Below are 27,339 nucleotides of genomic sequence, written 5' to 3' on the forward strand. Positions count from 1 at the left end.
GTTGAATGATAGTGAACTGAGAGAGCTGGAAACCCGCAGTATGTGAAGGTGGATGAGATCCTGCCATTGTCACTATTACTTCTCACAGGTGACTAAAAAGCAGTGGAGTTCAGCTTGCCAAGATGACAACCTTATTACAGTTGTGCATGTGTGTCTATATTGATACCTGAGCTAAAACTGTCCACACTTGAAATTGTTTAATTCATATCAAGTAAGGATATCTATGTAGCTATGGATCCGAGGAAAAGGAGAAACTTCCCCCAAAAAATGATGCGTCTGCATGTTGTACTAAAAACCTTGTAAATTCTATTTCTTTATGATTATATTTAGTAAAAGACTTGAATATGTGCAGTGTTATGATCCAACAGCTGCTACTGCCTGCAATTTCACAAGCAATTCCCACAAAACATGTCTTTTATAACAGAATCATTTCACTCAATTACTTAATCAATACAACTTGGTGTCAGATTATACATAATAGAAATAATCTATTGTTTAAGAATTTCTCTCCAAATAGCAACTCCGTGGGAACAGAGGCCACTTAGTATCCCAGCATTGCTTCGCATCCACTTGTAATGTCAGACTCAGTTTGTGAAGCCTGCAAAACAGTAAGAAAGCTTGGAGTTGTTATCTAGTGATAGTTTTATGCTTAATTGCTACCAAGACTTTTGACTTGGAGTAATGGATTTGTGATGGAGGCTGTGAGGATCTGCAAACTTTACATGACTAATGGTAATAGTGTTACTTTGCTGTCAGCTGCAGGCACCTCGCATTACACCACACACCTTCCACGTTCCCAAGGAACCCAATTGGAAAACCAGTCTGACTTACCTCTATGATGTTATTCTGGTGCTATTATTTCAGTGTTAATGCATAAATCTATCTCTTGAACTGGACTTATTATTAATCATTAAGTCATTATTAATTGACCTTTCATGTATTTATGTAAAACAAGGCAAATTACTCTTTCTGCTCATGTATCCTGTGGCTAAGGAACAACAACAGATAGTTGTTTTAGTGACTAGTAACTGTTGCACATCCATATTTTTCAACTTAACAACCTTTGATTGTCCTTCTTACTTGCCTACAAAGCCTCTTAGGGCTTTATCTTGTTCAGATTTAACATGCTGACTTTACCAAACCTACCCAATGCTTTACTAACGATTATTAACTTCAGTAACTGTCTTGTTTAATTTTGAACATAACAGACTATCTTGAATAAGAATCTTAATATAATAATAATGTTATGTTAGACTATTAACAGACCAACAATAAACTGTCCATAGAAATATGGAAATCTAATTTATTTACAGTTGTTTGTAAAATATTTCATATTGTACCTCAAAGGTACTTCAGATTTTGTTCAAATCGTCAATTTCATTGAATTAACTCTTCTAATTTGCTAGATTTTAAAAGGTTTTTAGGAAAAGTAAATCAGCATCTGAAATGTGGGTGTTTACACCGTTCACTTTTTCAGCATAACAGAAATTGCAGCAACATATTTCAATTTTTCCTGCCCTAGATTCAGGAAATGATGCCAGTTAATTTCTGTTCTAAGTCTTCAGGAATATGTCAACCTGAAAAAGGATATTTTCTGGATCCAAAATACTTGCTCTTACATCTGGTTCAAAATACAGGTGAGAGTTCCTAAAATAAAGTCATTTAAAATATGTATTTTTCTTTTACTTTTGAAATGGCTAAGTCATGCTCAGAATCATTCCAGTTCTCCTTAAACTTAAATGAGACACCCACGTACCAGACCATTCCATCTCCTGCTTTAACGAGATCCAAATCTGTCAAGGATTGTCAACAGGCATCGCGGCATGGATTTCTTGAGGACTTGCAAATCCAAAAGAGGTTAACTTTCTGTAGACAAAAGCAATATTAATAGTACAGCATCGGCCATAAACATTGATTGGTGCTCGATACCAGAAAGTGCATCTGAAAAAAATATATAGATTTTTTTTCTTTTTTACCACCTAGTCTTCAGGACATGAGTAGAATACAGAACAACACAAAATAATGAGCTTCACTTACTGTTGTGTGATAAAATATAGGATGAGCTAGAGGTGATATTGCGGGAGGAAAACTGACTAAGTAGGCATGACAGGAGTATGGGGGCTAAATATAATGACAGGAACTTCATAATGTGTTCTTCATAAAAGTGACAGAAAAAGCAAAGGAGGCAAACTGCGCTGTGCCAAAAGCATTAAATCAAATGGTGAAATGCTGAAGAATAATTTTTGGTAGGGCATGCAGTGCTAAAGCTCCGGCTTAAAAAAAAAAAAAAAGGGGGGGGGGTTGGGGGATAAAGGAGAATTATAGGAAAAATTGTACTAAAGATTAGAGATCACGAACACCAAACAATGAGGATGAAGTATACCTCAGTCTAATTTGCAAAAGCATGTATTAAGTATTACTGAGAGCCACTTGTTTGACTAAAGCACATTTTAAACAATTGCAGAAATTAAGAAGAATTTTTAAACCTGTAATTCAGTTTTTTATCAACTCCCACATTAAATATACATATGCTGTTAATATTTAAGGTACAGCTTTATCTCCATGGAAGTGTATGCCAAATTCTGTCCTTCTGAATTGTCCTAGCTGGTGAATGCCTCATTAACCTAGAGTCTGCGTGAGCGTCCCTGTGCTGAGGACAGCCTCAGCAGGGAGGTGAGCCTCTAACAGAGCTCGGTGTAGGGCTGACACCAACAGCTCCGTGCTAATGCTCTTCACAACGTTTCTGTAAGTGCCAATGGCCAGCTTGCCTTAGACCCAAAGCAGCAATGTGACAAACCTCATCAGCTTTGTTCAGAGATAATTGTTTACATGCAAATAACTCCACAAATCTGACCATGGAGCAGGGAAGTTGGGAAGGGCTGGGAAAAGCAATTGAATGCAGGCAGAGTTTTCACTGGACCGGAGGCAGGAGACAGAGGAAACATTTTAAGGACCATTGCTCCAGCCAACAGGCTGCTTGCCCCTCGTGTGTCACCATGTGCAGCCATGCAAACCCAGTCACTGTTGCTTTTGTCTCTGTCCGAAACAGGACACAGCAGCAGATGGAAGGACACACAGCTGACTGGTGTACAGGGCCTTTCACCGCTCCTTCCCAGACCATTTCCTGGGTACCGTGCTTCTCCAGCCTGGCAAATTTTCTTTCCATCTACTCTTTCACCTCCCACGAGGCTACTACAGATCCTGTCCATGTACAAGGTTTTTGCATTAATGAATTGTACAGAAGTTTGGGATCCTGTGATGAAATGTGCACTAAGGTATATATCGTAATACTGACAAATGCTTTGTAATACATAATTCATAAGATAGACATGCCACTGCCGTTAAAAATATAGACATGCCAATACCCTTTAAAAGCCATGTTAAAATGAAACCAGCCCTCTCGTATTCAGGGCATTCAGCTTAGGAAAGCGAGCCACTGCCTATCAGCTGGCATTTTCCAGCAATTTCTTCTCTAATCAAAGCATGACCAAGTTTGCTGTTATATTAAGCCTGGAGTATATCCTATCGTGAAATACTGCGCTAAATGAAGTGTTGGTAGTTAATTCTGGAAACTTCTAAGGAAAGTGAAATTGCTTGAGGTCTACAATTCATTGCAAATTTCAAAGCACTGTTTACAGACTCGTGAAAAAGCCTTGTGATCTGTGCTTGCTGCACTCAGCAGAAAGGGAAGTTGGTCTCGGAGCTGCAGGCTTGACAAAGGAGGACTGTGTTTGAAGAAAATCTGCAGATGAGCAAAATGGGGGGGGGGGGGGGTGTTGAAACCTTTACAGCAGCTTGTTGTATTATGGAACTTTGCACTAGATGATTTTCATTTTGATAGGTACTGAAGTCTATAGGCATTTCCTTTTGAAGACTGCATTAATGTTCAAGAGAGGCCTTTATTGTGGCCAAATATTCACGACAATGCTTAAGAGGCATATCCAAATACTGACACTTCCCTGGCGCAGGTGACTGCACAAGGTTTTGACATTTGCCCGTGACCCTGCTGCAGACACCATCCCCCAAATCCCCAGCAATAAGGCAACTGAATGGCTTAGGGGATTGGTAATCGGATCCTTCACCCCCAGGTCATCGAAGGTCTTGGTTCAGGAGCGGTGAGGGTGTGCAGTGACTTAAACACTGCCGGGTATTTATTTGGAGGCATGTGCAGAAAGGAACATATGATTTTGGTGCAGCAAACAGTAGACGCGTCCACATATAGATCCAAACATTATGACAGTGCCTGTCTGCTGGAAACATTTGAATGACAGAGTATCAGGCTGACAGAAGTTGATTAAGCCCCTAATAACAGTCAGGATTGTTTCTTGTTTTAGTTTGAGCTAGACGCTTAAAGCACTGTGGTTTGTACAGTCTTTTGCAAATGAGAGAGGCAAAGTTTCATGTTTAACACCCTCTCTCTCTCTTTTTCTCTCTCCCCTTCCAGGTCATAAAAGACTTTTTAAAGTGTTTCTGAATGTTACTGGAGACAATCCAAAGGCAACTTTAATTTGAATTTTCTATCTCAGCCATATGAGTTTGGCAAGAGCAAAAATATGTTCTGCGGGTATTTTGGGGGACTTTACTCCATGGGAGGAACGAAGAGTGCGGAACCTGAGACTTCAACTCGTCCCTAATGAAAACAAATGCCTTCGGCGGGGCAGAAGATTACTGCCAAGGTCAGCATTAACCTGGGCCCTCTGGCGTCGGGTCGGGCGGCCGGCGCTCCTGGGGCGAGGGGACAGCAAAGGGAAGGGGGAGCCCCCTCGGGGAGCCCTGCCGGGGCCGAGCCGGCCCAGGGGCTGGCACCAGGGCCCCGTCCCCGGGCCCGCACTGCCTCCCAGCGGGCATCGGCTGCTCCTCCTCCGTGGGGAAGGGCTGCCGGCTGAGGAAGCTGCTGCCCGAGGGCAGCTGAAGGGGAATTGACTTATGGCCGGGTGCCGGGCTCCTGGGAAGCAGAGCCTGGCCACACGCGGGATCATCCTCCAGCGGGGAGCACTGCGTGGTCTTGGATGTGCCCTTCATTCATGGGTATCGGCAGGATGTAAGCCTCCATTTATTAAAAAAAAAAAAAAATCGGTGGGCAACCTTACAAATGTGAAATCGTGTAGTATTGACCGGCACGCAGGCAGCCCTGTCCCTGTCACTCAGCTTTGACAAGCAGCAGCAGAGCGGCTTCCCAGGGCCGCAGCCAGCTGTACGCCACCCTCTGTGCAGCGCTTTCAGCGATTTATTTCTTCTTCTTGAGTGTGCACCAGCACAGGAGAACAGAAAGGGATCCCCAAAATGGAGACTTAAGCCCAGGGAGGCTAAGCCACGTCTTGCTGCAGTTAAGGTCTCCTGAAGTCGGGAGCTTCCACCCCCCAGCCTTGTGCAAGTGCTGTTGTCATCCCAAAAACAGGCACTGGAGCCTTCATGTGGAAATGTCAGTGTGGTCACTGCCATCACAAATGGGGAGGGAGCTTGGGGAAAACACCCCTGGGGACCCCTCCTCCAGCCCTGTGGAAGTCAGAGGGCCGTGCAAACAGCTGTAAGGGTTAGAGCTGTTGCCCATGCTGTAAGTGCTGCCTTCCCTTGCCTCGTACCTTGTAGCGTGGGGAAGGATCACGGGGTGCTATATAGCACTTGCACGGGTTATACGAATAAACAAAGATTTCTGTGTCTAGGTGTGTCAGCTACAAAGGTCACTCTGTTTCTTTTTTTCCTCCAAAGTGATCCTGTTCAGGGTGTAATATCCTGTTTTATTTCTACAGTGCTTATCATTGAAAGTTAATGTTCAGGATTGCTGGATCTGATATACTCACAATGCACACAGGGGAAAAAAAGAGGCTGAAAAATGTCAAAACAAGCGGATATTACTGAGCGTATAGAAAAGGCAAAAGTGTTACATGGGGAGTATTGTCCTTACATCACTGTGCTTTGTGGAGGACTCAAATAATCAGGTTTGTGTGTGTGTGCATGCGTGTGACAGCCTTTCAAAGGCGGAAATAGGATGCCTAACTTTTAATGCAGAAAATTAGTAACGAAATACATGCAAAGCTTCAGGCTGATAAGATCTCTGCAATCTCCTCCACAATCTGCTACCCTGAAGAAAAATGTGTTGACTTTACAGGCTTGTCCTGAACGCACACCAGCACCGTTCTGCCCCGGCTGCCTTCAGTAATTAATGGGGCCTGTGTTCGCCCAGCTGTATGTCCATCACTGCGCTCACGCTGCGCTTGGATTTTCACCAGCCAGTGCCCCATGGCACACCCCGAGAAAAGAGAAGCGGGGGGGACAAATCGATAAAGGACCCCCTCCCGTATGCACCCACGCAGCGCTCGGGGAGTTCTGGGGCCCCTTCCCCTTTCGTTTTGCGGGGGCGCGGTGGAGCCCGGGGCTGCGGCAGGTGCAGCGGGGGCCCCGCCCGGGCTGGGGGCTCGGTGCCGGTGCGGGGCTCGGTGCGGGGCGGCCACGTGGAACCGCGGCGCCCGCTGCCGCCGCCGCCCCTTCCTGCTCGCCTCGCCCCGGCGAAGAGGGAGGGAAGGAGGGAGGCAGGCAGCTAACGGGGAGGAGGGGAAAAGGAGAGCGAGGGGGAGGGAAAAAAGATTTAAAAAAAAAAAAAAAAAAAAAAAAAGAAGGGGGGAGGAAAAAAAGTTTATACGTGCAGCGGCGGGCGAGGAGCGGGCAGGCGGCGGGGCCGTGCCGGGCCGTGTCGAGCCGGGCGGGGGGCGGAAGGCCGGCGGTGCGCGGCGGCGGGAGGCGGGAGGCAGAGGGCGGGCGGGCGGGAGGATGCGGCTGAAGCTGGGCTTCCTGCTGCGCGCCGTGCTGCTGGCGGGCAGCTTCTTGGGGCTGCTGCTGCTCTGGTCCTCGCTGTCGCCCCGCGCCGAGGAGCCGGCTCCCCCGGGACGGGTGAGTGCGCGGCGGCGGCGCCGCTGGGCGGGATGGGGGCGGCGGGCGGGACGCCGCGGGGCCAGCCCGGAGATAACGGGGGGCGGCCGCCGGGGCCGCGGCCTGCAGGCCCGACACGGGGAGCGGCGGGGACAGCCCCGGCCGGCCCCGCATCCGCACGGGAGGCGCCGCGCCGCGGCCCAACGCCGCCGGGGGGGGGGCACGGAGGGGGCCCGGGGGGCGCCGCGCTCCGGATGGGCCCCGCGGCACCGTCCGGGGGGGCCGGAGCTGGCCCAGGGCCCCGGCGCCGCGGCCCCTGCCTGGCGGCGGTGCCCCGGGCGGGGGCTCCCCCCGAGCCCCGGTGTCTGGGAGCCTCGGGGCGCGCCGGGCCCCGGGGAGCTCCGCGCGAAGCGGGATCGTCAGAGGGGCTTGGAAAAGTCACAGCATCGCCTAGCGATGGGGGGAGGAGAGGTCTTACGCTCGTACGCTCGGTCCTCTCCGGTGGGCTGCTTTGACTCATCGGCGAGGCGAGCGAGCTGGCATAATTCTTGCTTTTTAACACCGAAAATGACTTTGGGCTCCTTCGGCAGATGCTCTGTCTTCTGAAGCTCTCACAGTTCGCTGTATCTTGGCAGTTACTGCTGAGATAATAGGCCGTAGTGGGTTTTTTCCTGAGATACACAGTTTATTAAGTGTTGGAGTTCCCATAATCTGCTCTTCTCGGCGCAAGGCGGGCTTCTCTGCGTACGGAGAATTCTTCAGAAATGTTGCTCCCATATCTCCTGAGAAAATGTCAAGAAATAAACATTTCACATCAAAAGCGGTTGAATTACTCATCCTGCGTAGGAAGGAGAAACAGGCCCGCCAGCGGGCATCCTCGGGGTGAGCAAGATGAGCGGCGTGGCCTTGCAGTGCCCGCCCTTAGGTGGCTGCCCCAGGAGCCCCAGTTGAGCTATGGCACTCCCAGCAGCCTGGGATTTCTATGAGTGCTACACTGACTCAGGCTACCCCTTCCCACCAGCCTGAAGGATACTTTTGAGCTGAAACCTTGTATCAAGCTCAGTTGACATGCCAGTCCCAATGTGGAAATCCCTTCTCACTTGCATGTGTGGAGATAAATGAGTGGGAAGAGTTTTTTCAGCCCGTCCCTGATAAAGCAGTGCTCTGTCTTGATTACCTCCGTCTGGGCTGCAGGAAGAAATATCTGTGATAGCCACCTCAAGAAATAATTCAGCCTTTGTTGGGAGCAAATATAATTCTCTTAAGTAAACACTGTCAAAGAGAAATCTAAACAGAACGTGTGGTTCATTAGCGAGATCAGCCGTTTGCTTATCACCGTGATGTATGTGAGAGCGAACAACACGTTTTATCATCGTTTTGTAGGAAATGGTGGTGTCATTTCTAAACTGGTGTTTTGCTTTGGACTGCTTGCCTCCTGAGCAGCCTCTCAGGTAACAGATCCTAGTGAAGAAGCAGTGTGTAAGCAGTGGCTGTGCCCACTGCTGGCTGTGCCTTGGCATATTCTGGGGAAATGCCGGGGCACCTCCGAGCACACTGCTTGGTAGGAAAAGGCTGCCTGCCCCAAGACTCAGGGGGATGCTCCCTGTGGCACCTGGGGATGGGCTGTGCCTCGGTACAGTGCCTGCTTTCTGCAGGTTGGGGTGTAATAGGGCCCAGCACTGCGGGGCATGCGGCCTGCGCTCTGCTCGGTCATGCCAACACGTGTATTTGCTCTGCTGGTGGCTGCAGATAACAGAATAATTCTTCTTTCCGTACAACACCCTCCTCCTGAAAGGTCTAGCCAACAATTTAACTTTTATAGCTAACCTTGGGCAGTACCTTTCCTTCTCTGCACTGTAAGCCCGGGCACAGCCTGGAGCATAACTTTAATAACACCCAGGCATTAAAGAAACAAAGCTGAAGAGTTCTGCTGCCTTGTTCTTTTTATCTTCACAAGCGTGAATCTTTTCCTGCTTATAGCAGCTGACGGGGATGGGATAGGCAATAATACTGAAGATTTTGGAGTAGTTCTATAACTATGTACCTTTTTTAAAAACAAAACAAAACAGTGCATTCTACCTTCAAATACCATATTGTGTGTGTGTGGTTTTTTTTCTGTTGATCTTAAAAGATTTCAGTGGTCTTTTAGAGAAGTGAGATGACTTGAGGTGCAGAGTTTCCAAAGGAAAAGTGAAAGTGGAGAAGCGGCTATTTAGGAAGGAAATGAGAGAGCACAATTAATAACAGTAATACAGAAAGGTGGAGATAAGGCATTTCTTTTTCCCTTCTGGTAGAAGACTATCACAGATTGATGTATTCGCTGCTATTGAAAGCATATTTGGAACTTGAGGAAACAATACACTTTTCCAGATAATCAGCCTGTACAGCTTTGTTTCTGCAAGATGCATTCAAGAAAAAAATGTTTGCAGGATCCAGAGGGAGAGGTTAAGTAAGTATCTGTTTTTGTGTAAGTAAAGACATTAGCTATCTGATAACAAGGATTTAAAAAGGTACCCAAGATTTAGGTAGGGATGCACGCATTCTTGTTTATAGCTGCAAGAAAAGATTAGACAAAATCTTTGGTTAGATTATTATGTACACGTTGTGGGGTCTTTTGGATGTTTTCTTAGAGTTTGTGCTCTTCTCAACCAAGGCATGGTAGTTTTGGAGCCAGCAGGAGATGATTGAGGCCATTCATTGTAAGAAGATTGCTGTAGGGATCCCAGCTATGGTGCTTGCTGGTCTCAAGTGGGATATGTTGCTAATGATCAGCCTCGGAGGTACAGCCTTAAAATCTGGTTTTGTCAAGGAGAGAATAGAAGTGGGAGTACAGCAGGCAGAGCCAATGGACTGAAAAGGTAAAGAAAGATTCACGGCTGAGAAGTTGAAAGCAGCGTATCTGGAAGGAGCCTTATGTAAGCTTAGTATAGGTCAACTTTAACTCTCTAAATCAGACCAATTACAAAGAGTTATAGTGACTGAATTACTATTCAGAAGCTTTTAATTAAATGTGTAATTGTTTGTGTTTTTTTTTTTAAAATCTGTTTAGCCTACTTGAGGCAAAGCTTGGATACAACTTCGCATGCTTCATAGTAAATAAATAAATAGTTAATTCATAATTCATAAATTCATAGTTTATGTGATGCAGTGTAATTAGTGGTCTCCTATGGTTTCTAGTCTTTGCTGGACCACTGCAGGGAGGTCATAGAGATGACCCTATTTGTTTGTCCCTATGAAGGAAAGTAAGAAAGAGAGAGCATCCAGCATGTTTTATCATCCGTGGCTTAGGAAGCTCATAAAAGATTTGATGGAAGTATGCAGCTGACTTTGCTCAGGTCAGAAATGTGGTGCTGAGACAGCAAAAACCATAAAACAAATGCCATGTTCTGAGCACTTCCCATGTGCAGTGAGGAAAATGTTCCTGATAAAATCTCAGCATGTGCTGCGTAAACTCCTATCTGGGAACCTAGTGCTTCTGAGACACTATAAAACTCACGGTGTTCCCCAGCCTCCACTAGCTGATAGCTACTGCATCCCAGCTGCTGGCAGGCTCCTAGTCATCCACCCCTGGGCACCTGTGTAGGGGTCAGTCAGCTCTCCTTGCTGCCAGCTGTCCTAAAGGAGGAGCAGGGCCCCCAGTTTGGGAAGGGTCCTGGTCCAGGTGCGGTTCTGGCGCATCCACTGGCTCAAGGAACAGCTCGCAGCCAGCTACCTGGTGGCTAAATGCTACAGATCTCACGTGGCCACTGGAAAGTGGAGGTTTTATGCTTTGGAGGAGGAGTTAGGAAGAGAGAAAAAAAAGGCAAATGGATTTTTTTTGACTTTTCTCGTGACACCTCTTTTCCCCCACTTTAAAGACCACTAATATCCTGTACGCCTTGGCTGGATTGTCACTGAGGACTTAATGACAAGTTGCAGGCTGAACTTGAAGTGTTATTGTGGTTTAAATTAGATTCTTTGCAGTGGAGGTCCCAGCAGAAATTTGCTGCTTTCCCTTAAGGAGTAAAAGCAAATGGGCTTGGAAGAGAAACGGAGAATTGGGGAATTTGAAGTTGATGTCATTACTGGAGGAAAGGCGGGAGCCGAGCCTGGAATAAGATGATAAATCTGATGCAATGGGAGCAGTGGTGTTGTGTTGTGAAGGGATTCAAGCCTAAGATAAGAAATGTGAGCGTGGTCAACACGCGATGCATCATGGCAAGCAAGCAGTCAAGCAGCAAGGTAGTCTCTCTACAATTGCTAACTGTGGTTAACTATACTTGTGATCACTTTTATATACTGGTTTGCCTTCCTGTAGTTGGGTGAGACCTGAGGCAAGGAGCACTGCATTGGCGCTGCCGCTCCTGTGATACCTGAAAGCTCAGTGCCGTCAGTTGCTTTCTGTGCCAGAGCTCCCTTGGGGCACGAGGCCAGACCTAGGCTTTCCTCCTCTCATGATCAAAGCCCCAGCGAGTCACTGCTTCTTGCCTGATGCTCAGCAGAAGTGAATACATTGGGAAATGTGTAGAATTTGTAGAAATTCACCAACTTTTGTTTGAAATTTGCACGCAGGGAGGCAGAGAGCTTGCTGTAGCTTTTGATAGTGTAGCTTTTTGATTGATAGTGTTGCTGTTCTAGCAAGTAAACATCACTCCCCCCTCCCTGCCCCCTGGTTTATTACAGTAATCTTTTGTGTTGCTAGTGACAGTAATAGGCAAAATGTTTTGAGATGTTAAATGTTAATGTTTTTAATGTGTGCTTTCATCTAAACTGGCTTTGAAAAAGCTTGTAAAAATCTGTCACCCTTGGGAGAGTGTGAAAACCCCAATCCCTGTCTTATTAAAAATGAAGTCTTTTGTCAAATGCTTCCAGTTATGTTACAGAATAAGTGACCACAGAGTAGTTTCCTGAATAATGCGAAGAAATAAAAAAAGCCTTACATAATTCCTGCAATTTGTGTATATATGCATAGATTGTATTAAAACTTTCTTGAACCTTTCCATCATAAAAATCGCTAGCAATAAGTTAAGTAAATAACTCGTTATCTCAGGGCTATTAATTATGTAAAAACCTACTCTTCTGCAGGGAGCAGTTTAGTACCGTTTTATATGTATATGACGAGATTCCCGTTGTCCTATTCTAGCCCCAAGTATTACCATTTGTGATTAATGTAAATTAAATAACTGAACAGCAGAAAAATTAAAGATGTTAAGGCTGATGCTTGCTTTTTAAGAATCCCATTGCTGGAGAAAGATTGCTAGATCATCCAGGGAACCTTTGGCAGCATCCGCAACATGGGATAAAAGGTGGCTCTGTTCTCTTAGGTAAGTTTATGCAATAAAAAGCTTGATGATTGTGTTCACGTAGGGAACTGTGGACTAAAACTATTCGACTAATGCTGTGCCTGAGAAAGAAACCATGAGTAAGACCACAAAAGTTGGGAAGGAAGAATCTACGCAACGGGTTTGATGGGTCGTTTTTGGAAAACAAGTGACAATAGATGTGGTAGTTGGAGCTGCTTAGTGGCTGCAGAAAGGGGCATTAAAAATAGCATGCAATAAAGTCCTTACTTGGAAAGATGTGAAAATCTAGGTAACCGCTAACTCTGTTCTGATTTATTGAATTGAGAGGTGATGGCTAAGCTAAAGCAGTGGAAATTCTGTTGTGAGTAAGTTTAGCTATCAGAAAAGGCCCAGTGGGTCATCGGGATGTCAGCCTGAAGAGCAGCATACCACATGCAGAAGTGTGTGCGTGGGTTTTTCATCACACGGTCAAGCAGCACGAACCTTCTCCAGCTCGAGCTCAGTAGAGTTAAAATTGCTTGTACTGAGCTGGCATTCCCTAATGAAAAATGACAGTATCTTTGTCCTATTTTTGTCAGATATTAAATCAGCATTACGGGAGACTGCCAAGTGGAAATAGGGCAGGATAAGCTGTTACATTAATAGGTTTGACTTCTACCTTGGAGGGGGGTGGATGCTTTTCACAGAAAATAGGCCATATAAACTGAGAGAAGGATTCCAAGTCTGGTAGCAGTTACATTTAATTACTAGATTTCCTCCATAAGTATGGAAAACAAACATCTGCTGTGAACGATTAGTTTAAAAATAGAAACATGCTGCTTAAAAGGCCGCCTCCTCCACCAGTTTTCTTTAATCTTTTTGTGAATTAAAGGGAATTTATCTTGCTTGAATCTGCCTTTAGCAGTCCACCTCCGCCCTGCAGTGCTCTAGATTTTGGCACCGTGTTGGCAAATGAGGTATTTTCCCACTATGACTAACAGGAATGCCAAGCTACTGTGTGCAGAAAGCAGGATGTTGCCAGCATGGTCCAACAAACGGGAGCAGTAAGCAGCCAGCAATGTGCATTTCTGCGACCTGCGGTGCTGTTCAGGCTTGGATTTTGGGGCATTCTGAACTTTCAGGGGTAGATTTCTGAAAAACTTAACCCAAAAGTTGGGCTTGTGCTTTAGAGCAGGTTTCTGGTTTGGGGTTTATTGGTTTAATTGTCGGCTATTTCTTGAAAGAGCTTGCTGGCAAAGTATGTGCTTTTGTGGAGAAGGGCTCTTTTCTTGTTAGTAATTGTAAGCCAGGTAGAGGAGAAGGAGAATATTTTTATTCAACCTTTGTTTTCAAGTAGTAATCCTTATTGTGTTCTTCATATATGTGGTTAAATGGTTTTGAAATGTTTGCTTAGTCATTTGATAGCTCATTTGAATTGGTAGGTCTGAATTTTTGGGGAAAAAAACGACAACAAATTCCTTGCTTGCAGCAAGCCGTTTGTGGAATAGGCTGGTGCTTTTCTAGAGGTGTGTTTTACAGAACAGAATATCTATTGTCTGAAAACCCGCTGACTTCCCATTTTATTCCCACGTGGGAGTAACAATGCTATTCTTACCTGGCTAGGTATAAACTTTATGTAGAAAACAAAAATGCCTACTTTTTTTGAAATGAAGTTGATCCTCAAAAAAGGACTGTATTAAACAGGAATACCTGAGGAAAGAAGAGCTGAGACTTTTCACTCCCACCACCGCTAAGGACAGAAAAATATTAGTATTCCTACCCAGCTTGCCATTATCATTTCTTTCATTTTTTAACTTCTGTTGCCCCAGGCTAGTAGACTTCTTACCATTTTGAAGGCTTTTTCCTTCTCCATGAGTAAGCATGCTTTCTTGCAACTCACAGAACAAATGAGTTGTTTTTTTTCCACGTTATACTAATTGCATTTCTTTCAAGTTTCTCTCTTACTACCTTTTCTTGAATCCTTCATTCTAATCACTGACACCAGTAATTTTTTTTTGTTTGTTTTAATATTGCTCTGGCTTTCAGAAGCTGCAACTTATTTTCTTTTGATTTCCTTGTGGAATGCTGAGTTGCGAATAGCAGCAGCCAGCACTGATGTGTGGTACACCTCTGAGCAGCAGGAGGGGATTGCAAGAAGGTGTAAAGTAAAATCGGTATACTGGTTCACATTTGGAAAATTTCTTTACAGTTGAAGGTCTCAAAATATAACTGTTAATGAAATTAAAGCATAAGCAGATGGTGCTCTGCCCACAAAGTTTCTTGTTTTGTTGTCTTAAAAAAAAAAAAAGAAAGAAATTGGCAATGAAAATGGCTTAGCAAGAACTATTCTGAATTGAGTTAATGTAGTTGGTTGATATAAAAAGACAAAGTATTGTGTTAAATAATGTGCTTTAGAAAAAGTTGCAAGATTTTTAATGAAACTGAATATTGTTTTTTCATAGTAGAACATTTTTGTCACAACTTGGGGATTAAAATTTGCTTTGGTTTTAACCTGTCATAAAAGATTTCCTTTTGTGAAGGATGACTAAAAAACAATGAATAGCTTTTCAATAGGGATGAAACACAGCAGGACTCCCATTTTTTTGCTCAATTCCTGCCTTTACGGGTTTGAGATATTTAAACAGTCTTTATTTTGAGCTAGATAATAAGAATTCTTGATAAGTCAAACAAAGAGGTATTTATTGTTTTATTAAGTTAATTTGTTAACAAATGCATCATCTAATGACATTTCAAAACAGAAACAAGAAAGAAACCAAGCCACCTCTTACAACTGTCTGGAATTGAAATGCCATGATCTTTCTATTCTTCCTATTAATGAAGGAATAACAAGAAAGACAATATTGAGATATGTTGTTCAGAGAAAATAAATTGTTCTCTGCATCCTTCAGTCTTGAAACATGATTTGCTACACTTTCACTTAAATGAGGCCTTGAAGTTAGCTCTTCATGACTTGTATATATGTCTTTTATAAGCCATGCATGTGTCAATGTGCATTTATCATGCATCTTAGATTGTTTCGCCTGCTCTGCTTCTGGTAATTCATCTCCCACACTGTTATTCTAATATGCCAAAGCCTTCTGAGAAGCTTTAAGCAGCAGCTATGAAATATGTTGCTCTTTTTCCTCACCTCTTCCATGCTTTCCACCTTTATTTTCCTCCCCTCTATGAAATATCTTCCTCCTGGGCAGAACCAAGACCTTCACTAGAGATTAGCTTAAAAAGAACAATATTTCATTGATCTGCCAAGGTGGAAAAGGGGCGGGGGTGTTAGTTTGATTGTTTTAAGGGAAGAACAGCTTTTTGTGGTAGTCTGTAAGTGTATTCTAATTGTGTATGTGCAGGCAGTCACTGCCTCTGATCAGAAAGTGTTTAGCCAGCAGTTCTCAGGAGCAAAAGGACGGATGGTGTGTGGGTTTCCTGTGCCTTGGCTCATGCTAATGATGCAGACGAATCTTGCACTGTCTCTTGCATCCCTTCTTGGAGATCGTCAGCTCCAAATGCTGATATTTCTCTCAGTGTAAGATACTCCGGTATCTTTTTTTACTCCAGACTTTTACTTACTGTGTAGAGTGATCATGAGCTGCACCCTCTGTGCAGGTATTCCAGCCCTGCCTCTGGGCCTCTAAAGTAAGACTGCGTTTGAGTGACCAACATGTTTAAGAGATGAAGTCACCTTGTGTCTTCTGTCCCTCCCCGTTTTCAAATACCAATCTAAAATGTTCATCTTGAAGACTTGCTTATGTTTCAATAATGCAAACAGGATCAGAAAATTCAGGCTGAGAAAGAATGTTGACTTGACAGTGAGGCCATGAACCTCTTTGAGCAGGTCCTGCCGTGAGCTCCTCCTTCAGGGTCACCAGTGGAGAAAACATCCTGAAGGAGGGCAGCTCTGCATTTCAGACTGGGAGAAGGCTTTGTCAAACCTGGGGCAGGTGGTTACTGTGGCGCAGCTTTGGCAACGTACGATGAGACCCTTGAGTAGGAATCCGAAGTGGTGATACCAGAGCCATTATTTCATGTGGAGAAACAAAGGGGGGAATCTGTAAGACACAGCGTCGTCATCTTAGTGAGCAGTCTTGCCTTTTCCATGGCTACTATATAAGTCACCTCTCAGGTAGTTGCCAAATTTTGTTCCCACTGTTATCTTCCACCAAGACTAGTGATGACAGGGGAGTTGTCAAGCTGTTCTGATAAAAGGGAACAGCCTGCCAGGATAGTTCATGTAGCCTTTAATCTTTGTGTATGCCTGAGGGTCCCTGGGAAAAAGAGGATGGCAGGGAGCAGACTGGATTAATTTTTCTGGATGAAATGGATATGTCCTGGGGGTTGGCCTACTTAAAAATAATGAGGATTCTTTGAAATTTGCTGTCCTTGAGCACGTTTTATCTGTCCTACGTCCCCTTTCTCTGATTCCCATATGCCTAGATCTTGTGGTTGAGCGTTGTAAGTGATGCTTGCTGCCTCTTTGGGAGGTGGTTATTTTGGTGATATTTCCCTGTGGTGCCTAATTTATGAACTGAAGATGACTTGAATACGTGTCTATGAGGAAATGCCCATTGAGACTGCACACGGGGCGGAGGTACTTAGCTACTGTCAGCTAAGCAGCCTCTGTTCTCAGCGTAACAGTAAGGCGTGAGGTGCTGATTTTCGGATCTTAATGTAATCTTATATTTCCAGAAATTGAGAAGATATCTTTTTCTTTTTAAAAAAATAACTATTTAAAAACAGTCCTGTGTGATCACATTAGGTGAATAAGGTATGATGAGATCCTCACTAGGAAGCTTGATATTGACCGTTGATTGACTGCAGCCAGTACAAGTTCGTGTTGGTGTAATGAGGTGCATTGACCTTTGCTGGTCCAGGTTCTTTTTCCAATCTCATCCTCAGATGATGGATGAGTACCTTGCTTAAACTTTTTTTTTTCCCCTAGTCAATTTTATTTTCCTTGTTGATTCTTTGTGGGGATTTGGGGAGTTAATTGGGCTTACTCTCATGACACACTGTTCAGCAACTTAAGAGTTTTCTTGGTTTGCACTAAGGTGATAAGAATATCTGGAAGTTAAGAAGAAAGATAAATGATTAGAAGAATAGATAAATTAGAAGAAAGATAAATGATTAGAATACTTCTCTTGGTTTTTATCCTCTGTAGTAGCTTAGACAGTCCATCTTCTAACAGATTTTTTAACAAGTATATAAAATTATTATTAACAGGATATAAAACTAACACTTTTATGAATAAAACTGTTTCTGTATGAGCTCCACAGCTCAAGTCTAGGATTACAGAAGTCTTTACAGCCTTAAATGCTAAGCACCAAAGTTCCCACTAATAGACTCGGCCAGTTGCTGTTACTGGAAAGGAGAGAGATGGCTTGAACAGGTTTTTGAACAGGTTTCATCTTGCACAATATTTGCAAGAATTTAGTCTGTATTGAGAACTTGTCAAAGTACTGTTTTCAGTTTAATCCCAGCAATCCTGATTTTCAGGAATGATTCACAGCTGTTAATTTCTAAGAAACAGAACTTTTATCTATTGATTTGGTTTATCTAACAGCCATAGTGTACTTTTTAACATTACCAACGGCGTTACGTTCTGAACAGAATTTGTTATACTTTTTAGGTCAATACTTTAAAATATGTTTTAATAACTTTACTTAACAGTCTTGACTCTGATACCTTAAAATGTTCATCAGTAAGAATGCTTTCAAGTATATGAAGTCATTTTATTTTATCTCCCTTTTTCAATTCCCAAACCTGAGATTTGCTAAGTCCAGAGCACCATACTTTTACATATTTACTAAACTGCATGGGCATTCATTTTTAAGCCCAGTTTTACTTAAGAGAAAGTTAAGGTTTCAAGTACAGGATCTGTGTCTTGCGGCTAAATTAGTTAAATATTCATGTCTGTAGTTGCATGTAGTTGACTGTAGCTTTGCAAGTGGAAGTCTTCAAAGCTGTACATATTTTGAGAGTCCTGTTTAGGTTCTAGCACCAAACCCCCACAACTTTCTACTAGGAAGTCCATTTTTTCCCCCACGTGCGCTTGTTAATTTTGTAACACATTATTGTTGCTTGACTGTTTCTGTACTGCATGGGATGTAGAACTCAGAAACCTTAGTGTACAAAAAAGACCTGGTTATGGTAGCTCCAGTGTTTTATAACTGGTGCTGACTTTTTCCCAATGCACGGTAAGCTCTGCAGTATTCCTTTCCCTTCATGTATTTCACAAACACCAGCCCTGTGTTACTGGCTGGTATGTGCGAATGGGAGATTACATGTCGACATGACAGCAACAGTTGGTTTTTCTCAGGTGGTGTCTATATCGTTAAAACTTCGATGTGTGTGGAATTGCTGGAAGGTTGTGTTTTTTTTTTTTTTTAAGTGAAACCTGGGTTGTCTTTTTTTTTGGTCAAGTTTATGTATGTTTTGCTTTTAATTGTTTATTTATTTTTAGTTATTTTGATTTATTTCCTCTCTAGACTGAGAAAATGTGGCCAGCATTAGATTGGCACATTCCTTAATATCGTTTCTTATCTAGCTGTAGTGGTATAGAAGATCGAATACAAGAGTGAGAAAATACTTGCTAATTTTGTTTAATTCTTTATCTTACATGGAAGGGAGTTCTGCCTGACACTTGGGTGCATTTTGCAAGAAAAGCATAGTACTGAAGATTTAGAAAAACATGTTCAAATCTAGTGTTGTGAAAAGTGACTTTTTTTTTTTTTTAATGAGAACTCTGTTGACACTTGGAGCTTTCCTGAGAGAGTGCCCTCATACAGTGCAGGGGCAACTGCTGGTTGTAGGCATCTTCCTGCCTCCCTGAATTTAAGAACATGCAGCTCTCTCCATCAATCTGTAGCAAGATGAAAATATTCGTTTCCTTGAAGAGCAATCTTGTCTTAGAAGAATTAGGAGAAAAGGGAGATTTGTGTTTAGAGGATAACTTTTTTTTTTTTGCATTGCCATTTACCATCGAAAACACTGGAAGAACACTCCTGGGTGCCTTGGAGAGGTGAACAGCAAGCATGGCTCCGATCACCTGAAGCAAAGTGTTTTGTTCTTATGGGCTTTCCCTGCACAGGAGTGCTTGGGTTATTTCTGGTTTCTATGACTGAGATAGGGTCTGGGCGTGAAGGCAACTCAGAAAACCGCCTGACTGGGCAAGCCTGCATTTGTTTCTGATGCTCTTAGTGCACCAGGAGTGTCTGCTTTTGTGTCCAATTCCCCAGCACAGCAAGGGGGCTCCTCCAAGGCAGAAGGAAGGCTTAGGGAGAGAAGCACTCTTGTATCTTTTAATTAAAATAAATAAGAAAAAGAAACAAGCAAAACAAAACAAACAAAAAAAGGCAACAACAAAACCCTCTATTGAGCCAAGTAGCTGTGCACATGCCAGCCTGGAGGCAATTTTTTCTCCTGTGTGCCCTTGGAAGGTCCTGAGGAGAGCTTTGAGGATGGCTAGAAATAACTCTAGTGTTCTGTGCATTTTGCTGCTAGGGCACTCTCGTCTGCCTTTTTCAGCTTCCCCAGCAGCTTTTTTCATGTTCCCGTTGTGAACTAGCTCAGCACTGGTGTTCACCCTGCATACAGGTGCCAAATTCGTTTGGCTTGCCCACACAGCTTGCTTTGGGAGTCCTCGATGCAGCTCTGTGCAGGTGTACAGGTGCTTTTGTTGGCACACAGAAAGGATAAAAATGTAGGGGAGAAGTAAATTGGTTGTGGAAACGTATCCATCTTACTCTCAAACAATGGCTAGAAAAATTACCAAACATCTAACATTCATCAGGCAGAGGTTTAAATCCACAACAAATTAGAGAAAATAAAAATGCAGAGACAGCTCCTCTATGTCAGCTAAAATCAGTATTTTTCATTTATTTGTTCAGCAAGAGCTAGGTGTATCTTTCAATTCATATTCCTGGTATTCTACAGTTCATCTTGCAGCAGAGATGAAAAATACCACCTTCAGGTCTTACTGTATCAGTGTATCTGCAGTCTTGGGAAGATAAATGTCAATGTAATGCATCACAGTATTGACATTCAGAAGTCTTCCAAACTTTGATTTTCAAATAAAGCAGGGAAGTCGGATGAGTACCTTTACTCCATAGGAAGAATAGGTAAGTGATTTCCACCCCCCATTTAATAGAAGTCTGACTTCCTTTACAAACCTACAGTTATGTCACGCTGTCCAGAATTATAGAACTGGAAATGGCATGCTGGAAAAAGAAAAAGGAGTGTGTGCTGTTTCCAGGAAAAATATTATGCCTGAAGCAACTTCTATTGCTTGTGGCTTTCAACTACTCTTTACTAAAGAGATGCACAGATTTCCTGCTATTCGTGTTCTGTTGAAATTACTAGAAATGGAAGCTGAGTAGTAGCTTATTTTTAAGCTTTTTATATTTTTAATTGGACTGAATTAAATGCAAAGTGAAAAAAAAATCTAGCTTTAATGAAGTCAAAAAGATTATTCCAATTCTTTTGCATAGGATCATAGGATAATTTGAGCTGGAAGGGACTTGGAGAAGTCCAACCTCCTACTCAAAGCAGGGTCAGTCATGGGGTCAGACAGACTGCCTGGGGCTTTGTCTGCTTGGGTCTTGAAAACCACCGAGGAGGGAGACTGCACAACCTCTCAGCCTAGCTTGTCCCACTGCTTGGCTCTGCTCATGGGGCAAGTTTTTCTCATATCCAGTTGGATGTCTCCATCAGTTTTTCTGAAGAACACGTTGACCTCTTTATGACTGTTCCTGATGGTTTTAGTTTGCCATGAGTCTTAAAACTGTAAAATACCTTAGTTATAATTTAAGAAAAATAATATGTTTTGTGGTTGATTTTTTTCTTTAGTTTACTAGAATCGTTCAGTAGAATAAGGACTTAATCTATTTTTTTCTATATTAATTGAGAAGGTTTGTCCAAGTCTACACTGTATGATAATGTAACACACTGAGAAACTGTTGATTTGAGTAACTAGAATATGACACATTTAACCAGAGCTTATGCCTTTTATATTGTGCTGTTGTCAGTGGTGAGCAAGAACTTTTAAAAAGGAAACAGTTCTCCCCAAAAGGTGATTGTTTAATAACAGTAATAATATTGGCTTTGTTGATGTCTGCTGAATGTATTGTCTCTGACAGAAAAGGCTCTCCTGTATTGCTTCTCCTTACCACTTTCAGTACAGTAGTTTTGCAGGTTATTGAAAGGTAGCAAAACACAGTGGATTTTATCCCCTCTTTTTTTTTTTTTTATACTTTGGGATTAGAGTAGCTTCCTTCCTGATTTTTGGCTTTGTTTTGCTGATTATATTTGGATGCACGGTAAGCAGGCCTATATCACTTCCTGTCCTGTCCAAGTACTGCTGTCAGTTTCTCCTCTGGTGTTTGATGGCCTATGCGTTCAGCATCCCCTTCACACTCCTGATCCAAACAGTGACATCCTGCTGCTGCTGCAGTGCTTCCTCTTGGGAGGCCCCCTCTCTCCCAGGCCAGACGTAAGTAAAAACAGCCTCACCGACTCTTCTACCTCTAGTTGCTGGCCAGATTTTTCCCCATTAGAGAGAAAAATAATATTTTTCTCAAGAACTGCAAATGGCTTGTGAAATCAGCTTTCTGACAGGCTTTAACAAAATTGTCTTTGTTAGAAGTTAAAGTGCAGGACTAGCATGTAAAGATCTTGATCAGGCAAATCGTGTTCCCATTTAAACACCTACCTAATGAACTGGGTACATCATAACTACACCTCGCTAATATCTTTTCTGTGTTAGATGCAAGAAGTGAAGGCTGTAGTTTTCCTAAATGCAGTTATTAGCACCTCCATTTGAAGCCTACCAGGAGCATGCAGGCTTAGTGCTTATGGAAATCGCTCCAGCTGCAAGCAGCTTCATGAAAGAAAGTACAACCTGAGAAAAGGCTTGCAGTCATTTGGGGATCAATTTTTAAGCAAAATTCCGTTCTGGTTATTTATGTAGAGTCTGAGTTGCCAAGACTTCCGAGTTCATAACGAAAATGTTTACAAGGAGACAATGTTTGTCAAAAAGCTTACAGTTTATCATACAAGTACCTCTTGCTATGCTGTTTCAGCAGTGGGGGCTAGACCCAGTGCTGAGAACACCGACTTCCATTTGTTGCGAGCAAGAAGGGTCCCCATGCATCTTTCTTTGTCTGCTGTATTCAAAAATAATTTCAACAGGAGATTGCTACAGTCATCTACTGCTTATTTAAATGCAAGAGATTGCAGCAGGCACTAATAGGCACTTTCATATTAAAGCCCTCTTAAAAAAAAATCTATGAAAGTCTTATCACACTGATTGAAATTCCAATCACTTAAAAGGTATAAGGCTTGTGAATTACTACATGTCTGATGTCTGGCACTTTATACTAATGTCTGTGGGAAGCTGAAAATGACCACATGAACCCTGTAAAAACCAATGCTGTGTGATTTCTAGCAGTGTTTAGTGCTTTGGAGGGAGAGGGGAAAAGAACAGCTAGCTAGTGGAGTGTGACACTTATTCCCTGCTTGCATAGCTGTTTCAAAGCAAAGGAATTGGTGGTGTTTACTCACATCTTCTCCAGACACATGGTCAGAAGTGCCAGTCAGAGTGTACCTGAGCTGGGAACACATTCGTGTGAATACTTTCTTCAGGATCCTTCTTCAGATGTGAGAGTCGTGAAAGACGTTCAGGCATAGGGGCTGAACCTTAGTGACTTCTTGAGAGAAAGAAGGGAGGATGTCAGTTCCCAAAGTTGGCTTTGAAAGTAAAGATTTAACTGTTAGCCTTGCCAACTCCAAGTTTAGATTGTAGCACCAAGGATCACCAGCACTAGCCAAGTAAATGCCAAGGCAGTCCGTTCCTTGAAGTCCAGCAGCAGCATCTGCCCCTCCATTAGATCTTGTGGTGACTTCCCTAGTCAAAAGAAAAGATACTGCATGGAGAGCACAGAGGTAAGGGCAAGGCTGGAAGGGTAGTGGAGGGCAGGAGAGAACAAACTCAATGGAATCTGTTAAAACTGTTTGAAAAAGTATGTGGATTAGCTTATAGAATTCTTGCTGACTATCTAAAAGATGCCAAGAATCTGGCTGTACTCACACGTGATGTGGCTGCTAAAGCAAAGCTATGAAATAGGTTTTGACATTCATCATGTCTACTTTACAGCAAAACAATAAATGTCACTAGCTGTATGTGTCACAGAAAGAGTAGTCAATTTACCAAGATTGATTTTTTCTGTTCAATAAATTGGTTCTCAACACTTTGGTATTCTTGCAGACAGTTTTTTCCCTTATGCTTCCAATGCATGTATTGTGTTGACTTTCATTATTTTTAAAGTAGTTAAGACAGATAAGAACAACCCTTACCTCAACAATTCAGTAGAATATAACTGTAATTTATTGGCAAGTACCACACAGATTCTCTTCAATGTCCTACACAGAAAAGATGCAGGAAGGAAGGGTCATGGAAAGATGAGGTAGAACACAATTGATCATAAGTGATTTCCCCTCAGTTGTCAAGCAGTACACAAGGTAATTATGTAAATATTCTGAATCTCTGAAATCTATAGGGAGTTCAGATGAAATTTTCAGAAATGGGTTTTAGGCTATGTGTAATTTTCATACAATGCAGCTTTTGGCTTTGGCTGTTTCTTTGAGAAAGCTTTCAAAATGGTAGGACTGATCAAATTGTAGAATGCAATTTAAGACAAATAGGCTGTTGTAAAGCTTGAGAATGGTAACAATATTTCAAGATAAATAAAAATCTAATCATGCAGTTTGTTTCTTAATAGCAAGAAATATGAAATAAGTTTGATGGAAGTCTAAAAGAAAAAATTGGATATACAAGAATATAGCACAAAAACCAGCATCCCCTGATCAAGCATGTCCATCAGCAATGGATTTATTGTATTGTGAATGTCATTTACCCTCCGAGGTATATAAAACAGATGTATGATTTTTAAATATCTTTCTGTCTCAGATGATTGAGGAATAGGTATGAAGTTCCACAGTCCTTCTCTACTGGCTTTTGCTAGTACACTGTTCATAGCCTGGAGGGCCAGGAAATCTGTTCTTGGCTGCTTAAAACATTAGGATTAATGGCAGTTTTTGTTTATTTTGGAGGCTTTTTCCCTGTGAAGGGAGAAATAATAGAAGTTGGTTATTTTCAATAGCAAAGCTATGAGTTAGAAATTTTAACTCCTTGGTCTCTTAAATTTGCTAATTTAAATGTTGATTGTTCAAGTCCAGAAGAAACAGCTAATGTTTCTTTTTTCAGTCTACAAAGAGCATTCCTAAAAGGGACTTTGTCTCAGTGAAATGAAAAGCCTTACCCCCTCATAGGCCTCTGTAACACTACTATATAGGAGTAGTAGTACATAGGAAAAGGAGCCGAGTAATCCCTGTGAAATGGAGGAAGCAAATGAAGCTGGACAGAGGACATCTTAGAAGTTCTTAAGACTCTCTAATGACCATATGAATAAAAATTAGTTCTGTCTTTAAGATCTTGCTGAAACATGCACATAAAACAAAGGATATTCCCAGAGCAAGACAGAATGTGGAAGGAGCAATGACTCAACTAGAAGTGTCACCAGTTTCTTTTAATCTTGAAACCTAGTGACAAGAACAAATCTTGCACAGAGTCTCTTCAATGATGCTGTGTTTTAAGCCTTTGACCTTGAAGGTCACAACTTTCCAGGAAATAAAAGATGAAAGTGGTCTTGGGGATGGCAAAGAGATGGCTCGTTACTACTTGAACCATTAAGGGCTGTGAAAGAAAGTTTTTAGCAACCGTAGTAATGCCTCAAGTATGGGTGCAGGACCAGTTGAGGCCAGCTGCTGTGCATGAGGGCATGAAAGATCTGTGCTGCTGAAGATCACAGAGTGCAGAAGTGAAATAAGGACGTAGCAGACAGAAGGTGTATGTGCTAGCAATGATAGAGCTGTGGATTAAGGCAATATTACAGTGAAACAATCCCTTCTTATGGCTGTTTTCTACAATTTTCATCTGTTTGATTGCAAAAATTATTGAAATTGTTTGCCAAGTGTTTTAAAGCGTGTGCCTTTGGCAGTAGTGGAATACAACTACAGAAATAGCTAAACTACATGGATCAGCATATACTAAATTCACAAGGCATTAATACAATGTCACTATTTTTATTTCCAGGTATTCAGGATCATTTGTTCTTTATTCGTATTTAACAACAAAAATTGTCCTAGAGATCTGTATGGGAGGGAGTTAATTTTAACAAGAAAACGGGACCTGCATTCTGCTAGCCTCTAATTGGCAATACAGAGAGCTCAGATAAAGCTCAGATGAAGATCAATGCATTCTTTTTTTTCTGAAGAAAGGGGAAAAAAATGAAGCCATGGACCAGGGTCATAGGTAAAGACCTGATATGTGGAGGTCCTTTTGAATTTTACAGTCCACTCTGATAGAGATGAGGTATTAAACAATTGTCCATTTTGTTCTTAACACTCATAAATGCTTGACTTGAAGAATTCTAAAATAGCTCTAGAGAGGAAAATTGTGGGCAGTTGTCTAATTATGGACTGAGGATAATGGCTGTTTCAGAAGAGTACCTAACTTACAACAGTGCTGACATTTCAATTTAGAGATATGAATCCCTTGCTATCTATCAAACATGCCCCCCTTCTTCCTTATATCCTTAAAAAATTTTTATAAGCCAGCAAGGTGTTGGTAATTTGAATTATTATGAAGCAATTTATTATATCCCAAGTATGTTTCTGATTATCCATCACTTGCAACTAAATCAATAAATGCCTTTACCTTCACTCCGTTTTGCTGGTCTTAACTTGGAAGTCTATTTTTCTATTAAGGAAAAAAATGGATTTCTATTTATCAAGCTGCATTGGAAAACATTATGGTTGTGATATATTCTGTATTCTATGGTCCCAAACCCTCTCTCTTAAAAAAAGCTTTTTGGAAGATGGAGGAAATCCAATACTTCAATCTGAAACCCTTGTATACAAGTTGACTGAGCTGATATCTTCCTTTTTTGGAAGACCTTTCTGTTTTCTGGATGTTATGAGAATCATTCAGCGCTGTTTTTAAAATCTGGTCAGATGAGTAGGATCATTCCAAACCACATAGTCATGTGCAAATGTTGGAGGAAGGAGATGGGGAGGGAATCTTGCACCTTCTGCAACAAATACTGTCCATTTTTCAAAAGGGATTTGCTGATTTTCAAAATTTTGTTCAGCTTTTTCTAGAAGAAAGAGTTGGAAAAAGTTTTTCTCTATACTTCCCCCCCCCCCCCCCCCCAAAAGCAGGGTAAGCAATGGCACCATCTCAGTCAAAAACACTGTGAACAAAACTGGAAATGTTACCCGCTTTGAGAGAGACTAAGAGGAGAACAGAAGGTTGCATTTGAACAAAATACATAATAATAAATACATAATAAAATACATAATATTGATTAGACCCAGCCAGAATTCTAAGCATTTGGAGAGTTCCCACAGCTTTCATCTGCTTAAACAATTTTCTGGGGTTGGCTGAGCCCCTAGAAGTTACTTGTTTAGAAACGCATCACTTTATCCACAGCTCCTCCTGGATACCTGTTGGGTTTGGTTTTTTTTTTTTCAGCATCTTCTGAAGTATTTGGGTAAGGATGCAGTCACCTTGCTGAACCTCTCACACAGCGAGGTACCCCACGCATTGCCTCCAGGTTGAGTCGTTGAAGAAAAAAATATTTTCTTAAAGCTTCTTCAAAGAAAACACGGCTTAACTTTCTAGGCAATAAGTGCTTTCCTTCCTGTGAGTAAATGCAACTTGACATCTACTAAGACATCAAGTAGAGGAGTTGTTTCAGGAAAAGAGGGAAAAATTGAAAGCAATTGGGTCCTTAGCAGATTCACTACTGGCATGATTAGACAAGAAACTAGACTTTATTTTGGCAAAACAAGGCTCAGTGTCTGGTGGGCTTTGCTTACCTGGGACAGTTATTTTCTGTGTTGCTGCAGCAGAATGATAACTGTGCCGCAGGGCTTCATGCTCTCCTTGCTCTTTGGCCTCTCCAGGGGACTTGGCTTTCTGAACAGCTAAATTACAATGAAATATTTAAAGCAGCTAAATTTAGCAAATGAGTCAACTGGTATACAAATTTTATTTTTTTGATTTAATCTCATCTATGGTATAGCAACCTGTATTGTGCATTCAAGGATAAACACACTGAAATACCGAACAGGTGGTTTGTTA

General features: G+C 42.2%; 1 protein-coding gene across 3 annotated transcripts in view; it reads left to right on the forward strand.

Moving 5' to 3' along the window:
- Positions 1–1,678: 1,678 nt before the first annotated feature.
- The window catches only part of GALNT7 (polypeptide N-acetylgalactosaminyltransferase 7), a 76,952-nt gene continuing 51,291 nt past the window's right edge, over positions 1,679–27,339 (forward strand). The window contains exons 1-2 of one of the 3 annotated variants that reach the window (XM_066996162.1): positions 1,679–1,868; positions 6,647–6,888. In XM_066996162.1, coding sequence (XP_066852263.1) covers positions 1,694–1,868; positions 6,647–6,888 — 417 coding nt within the window. In that variant the 5' untranslated portion in view covers positions 1,679–1,693. Of the gene's footprint in view, positions 1,869–4,628; positions 4,677–6,622; positions 6,889–27,339 lie in introns of those variants that run through there. The other 2 variants (XM_066996163.1, XM_066996161.1) reach the window with 2 other exon arrangements.

This window comes from Anser cygnoides, chromosome 4 (assembly GCF_040182565.1).
Source record: "Anser cygnoides isolate HZ-2024a breed goose chromosome 4, Taihu_goose_T2T_genome, whole genome shotgun sequence".
NCBI classification, from domain to species: Eukaryota; Metazoa; Chordata; class Aves; order Anseriformes; family Anatidae; genus Anser; species Anser cygnoides.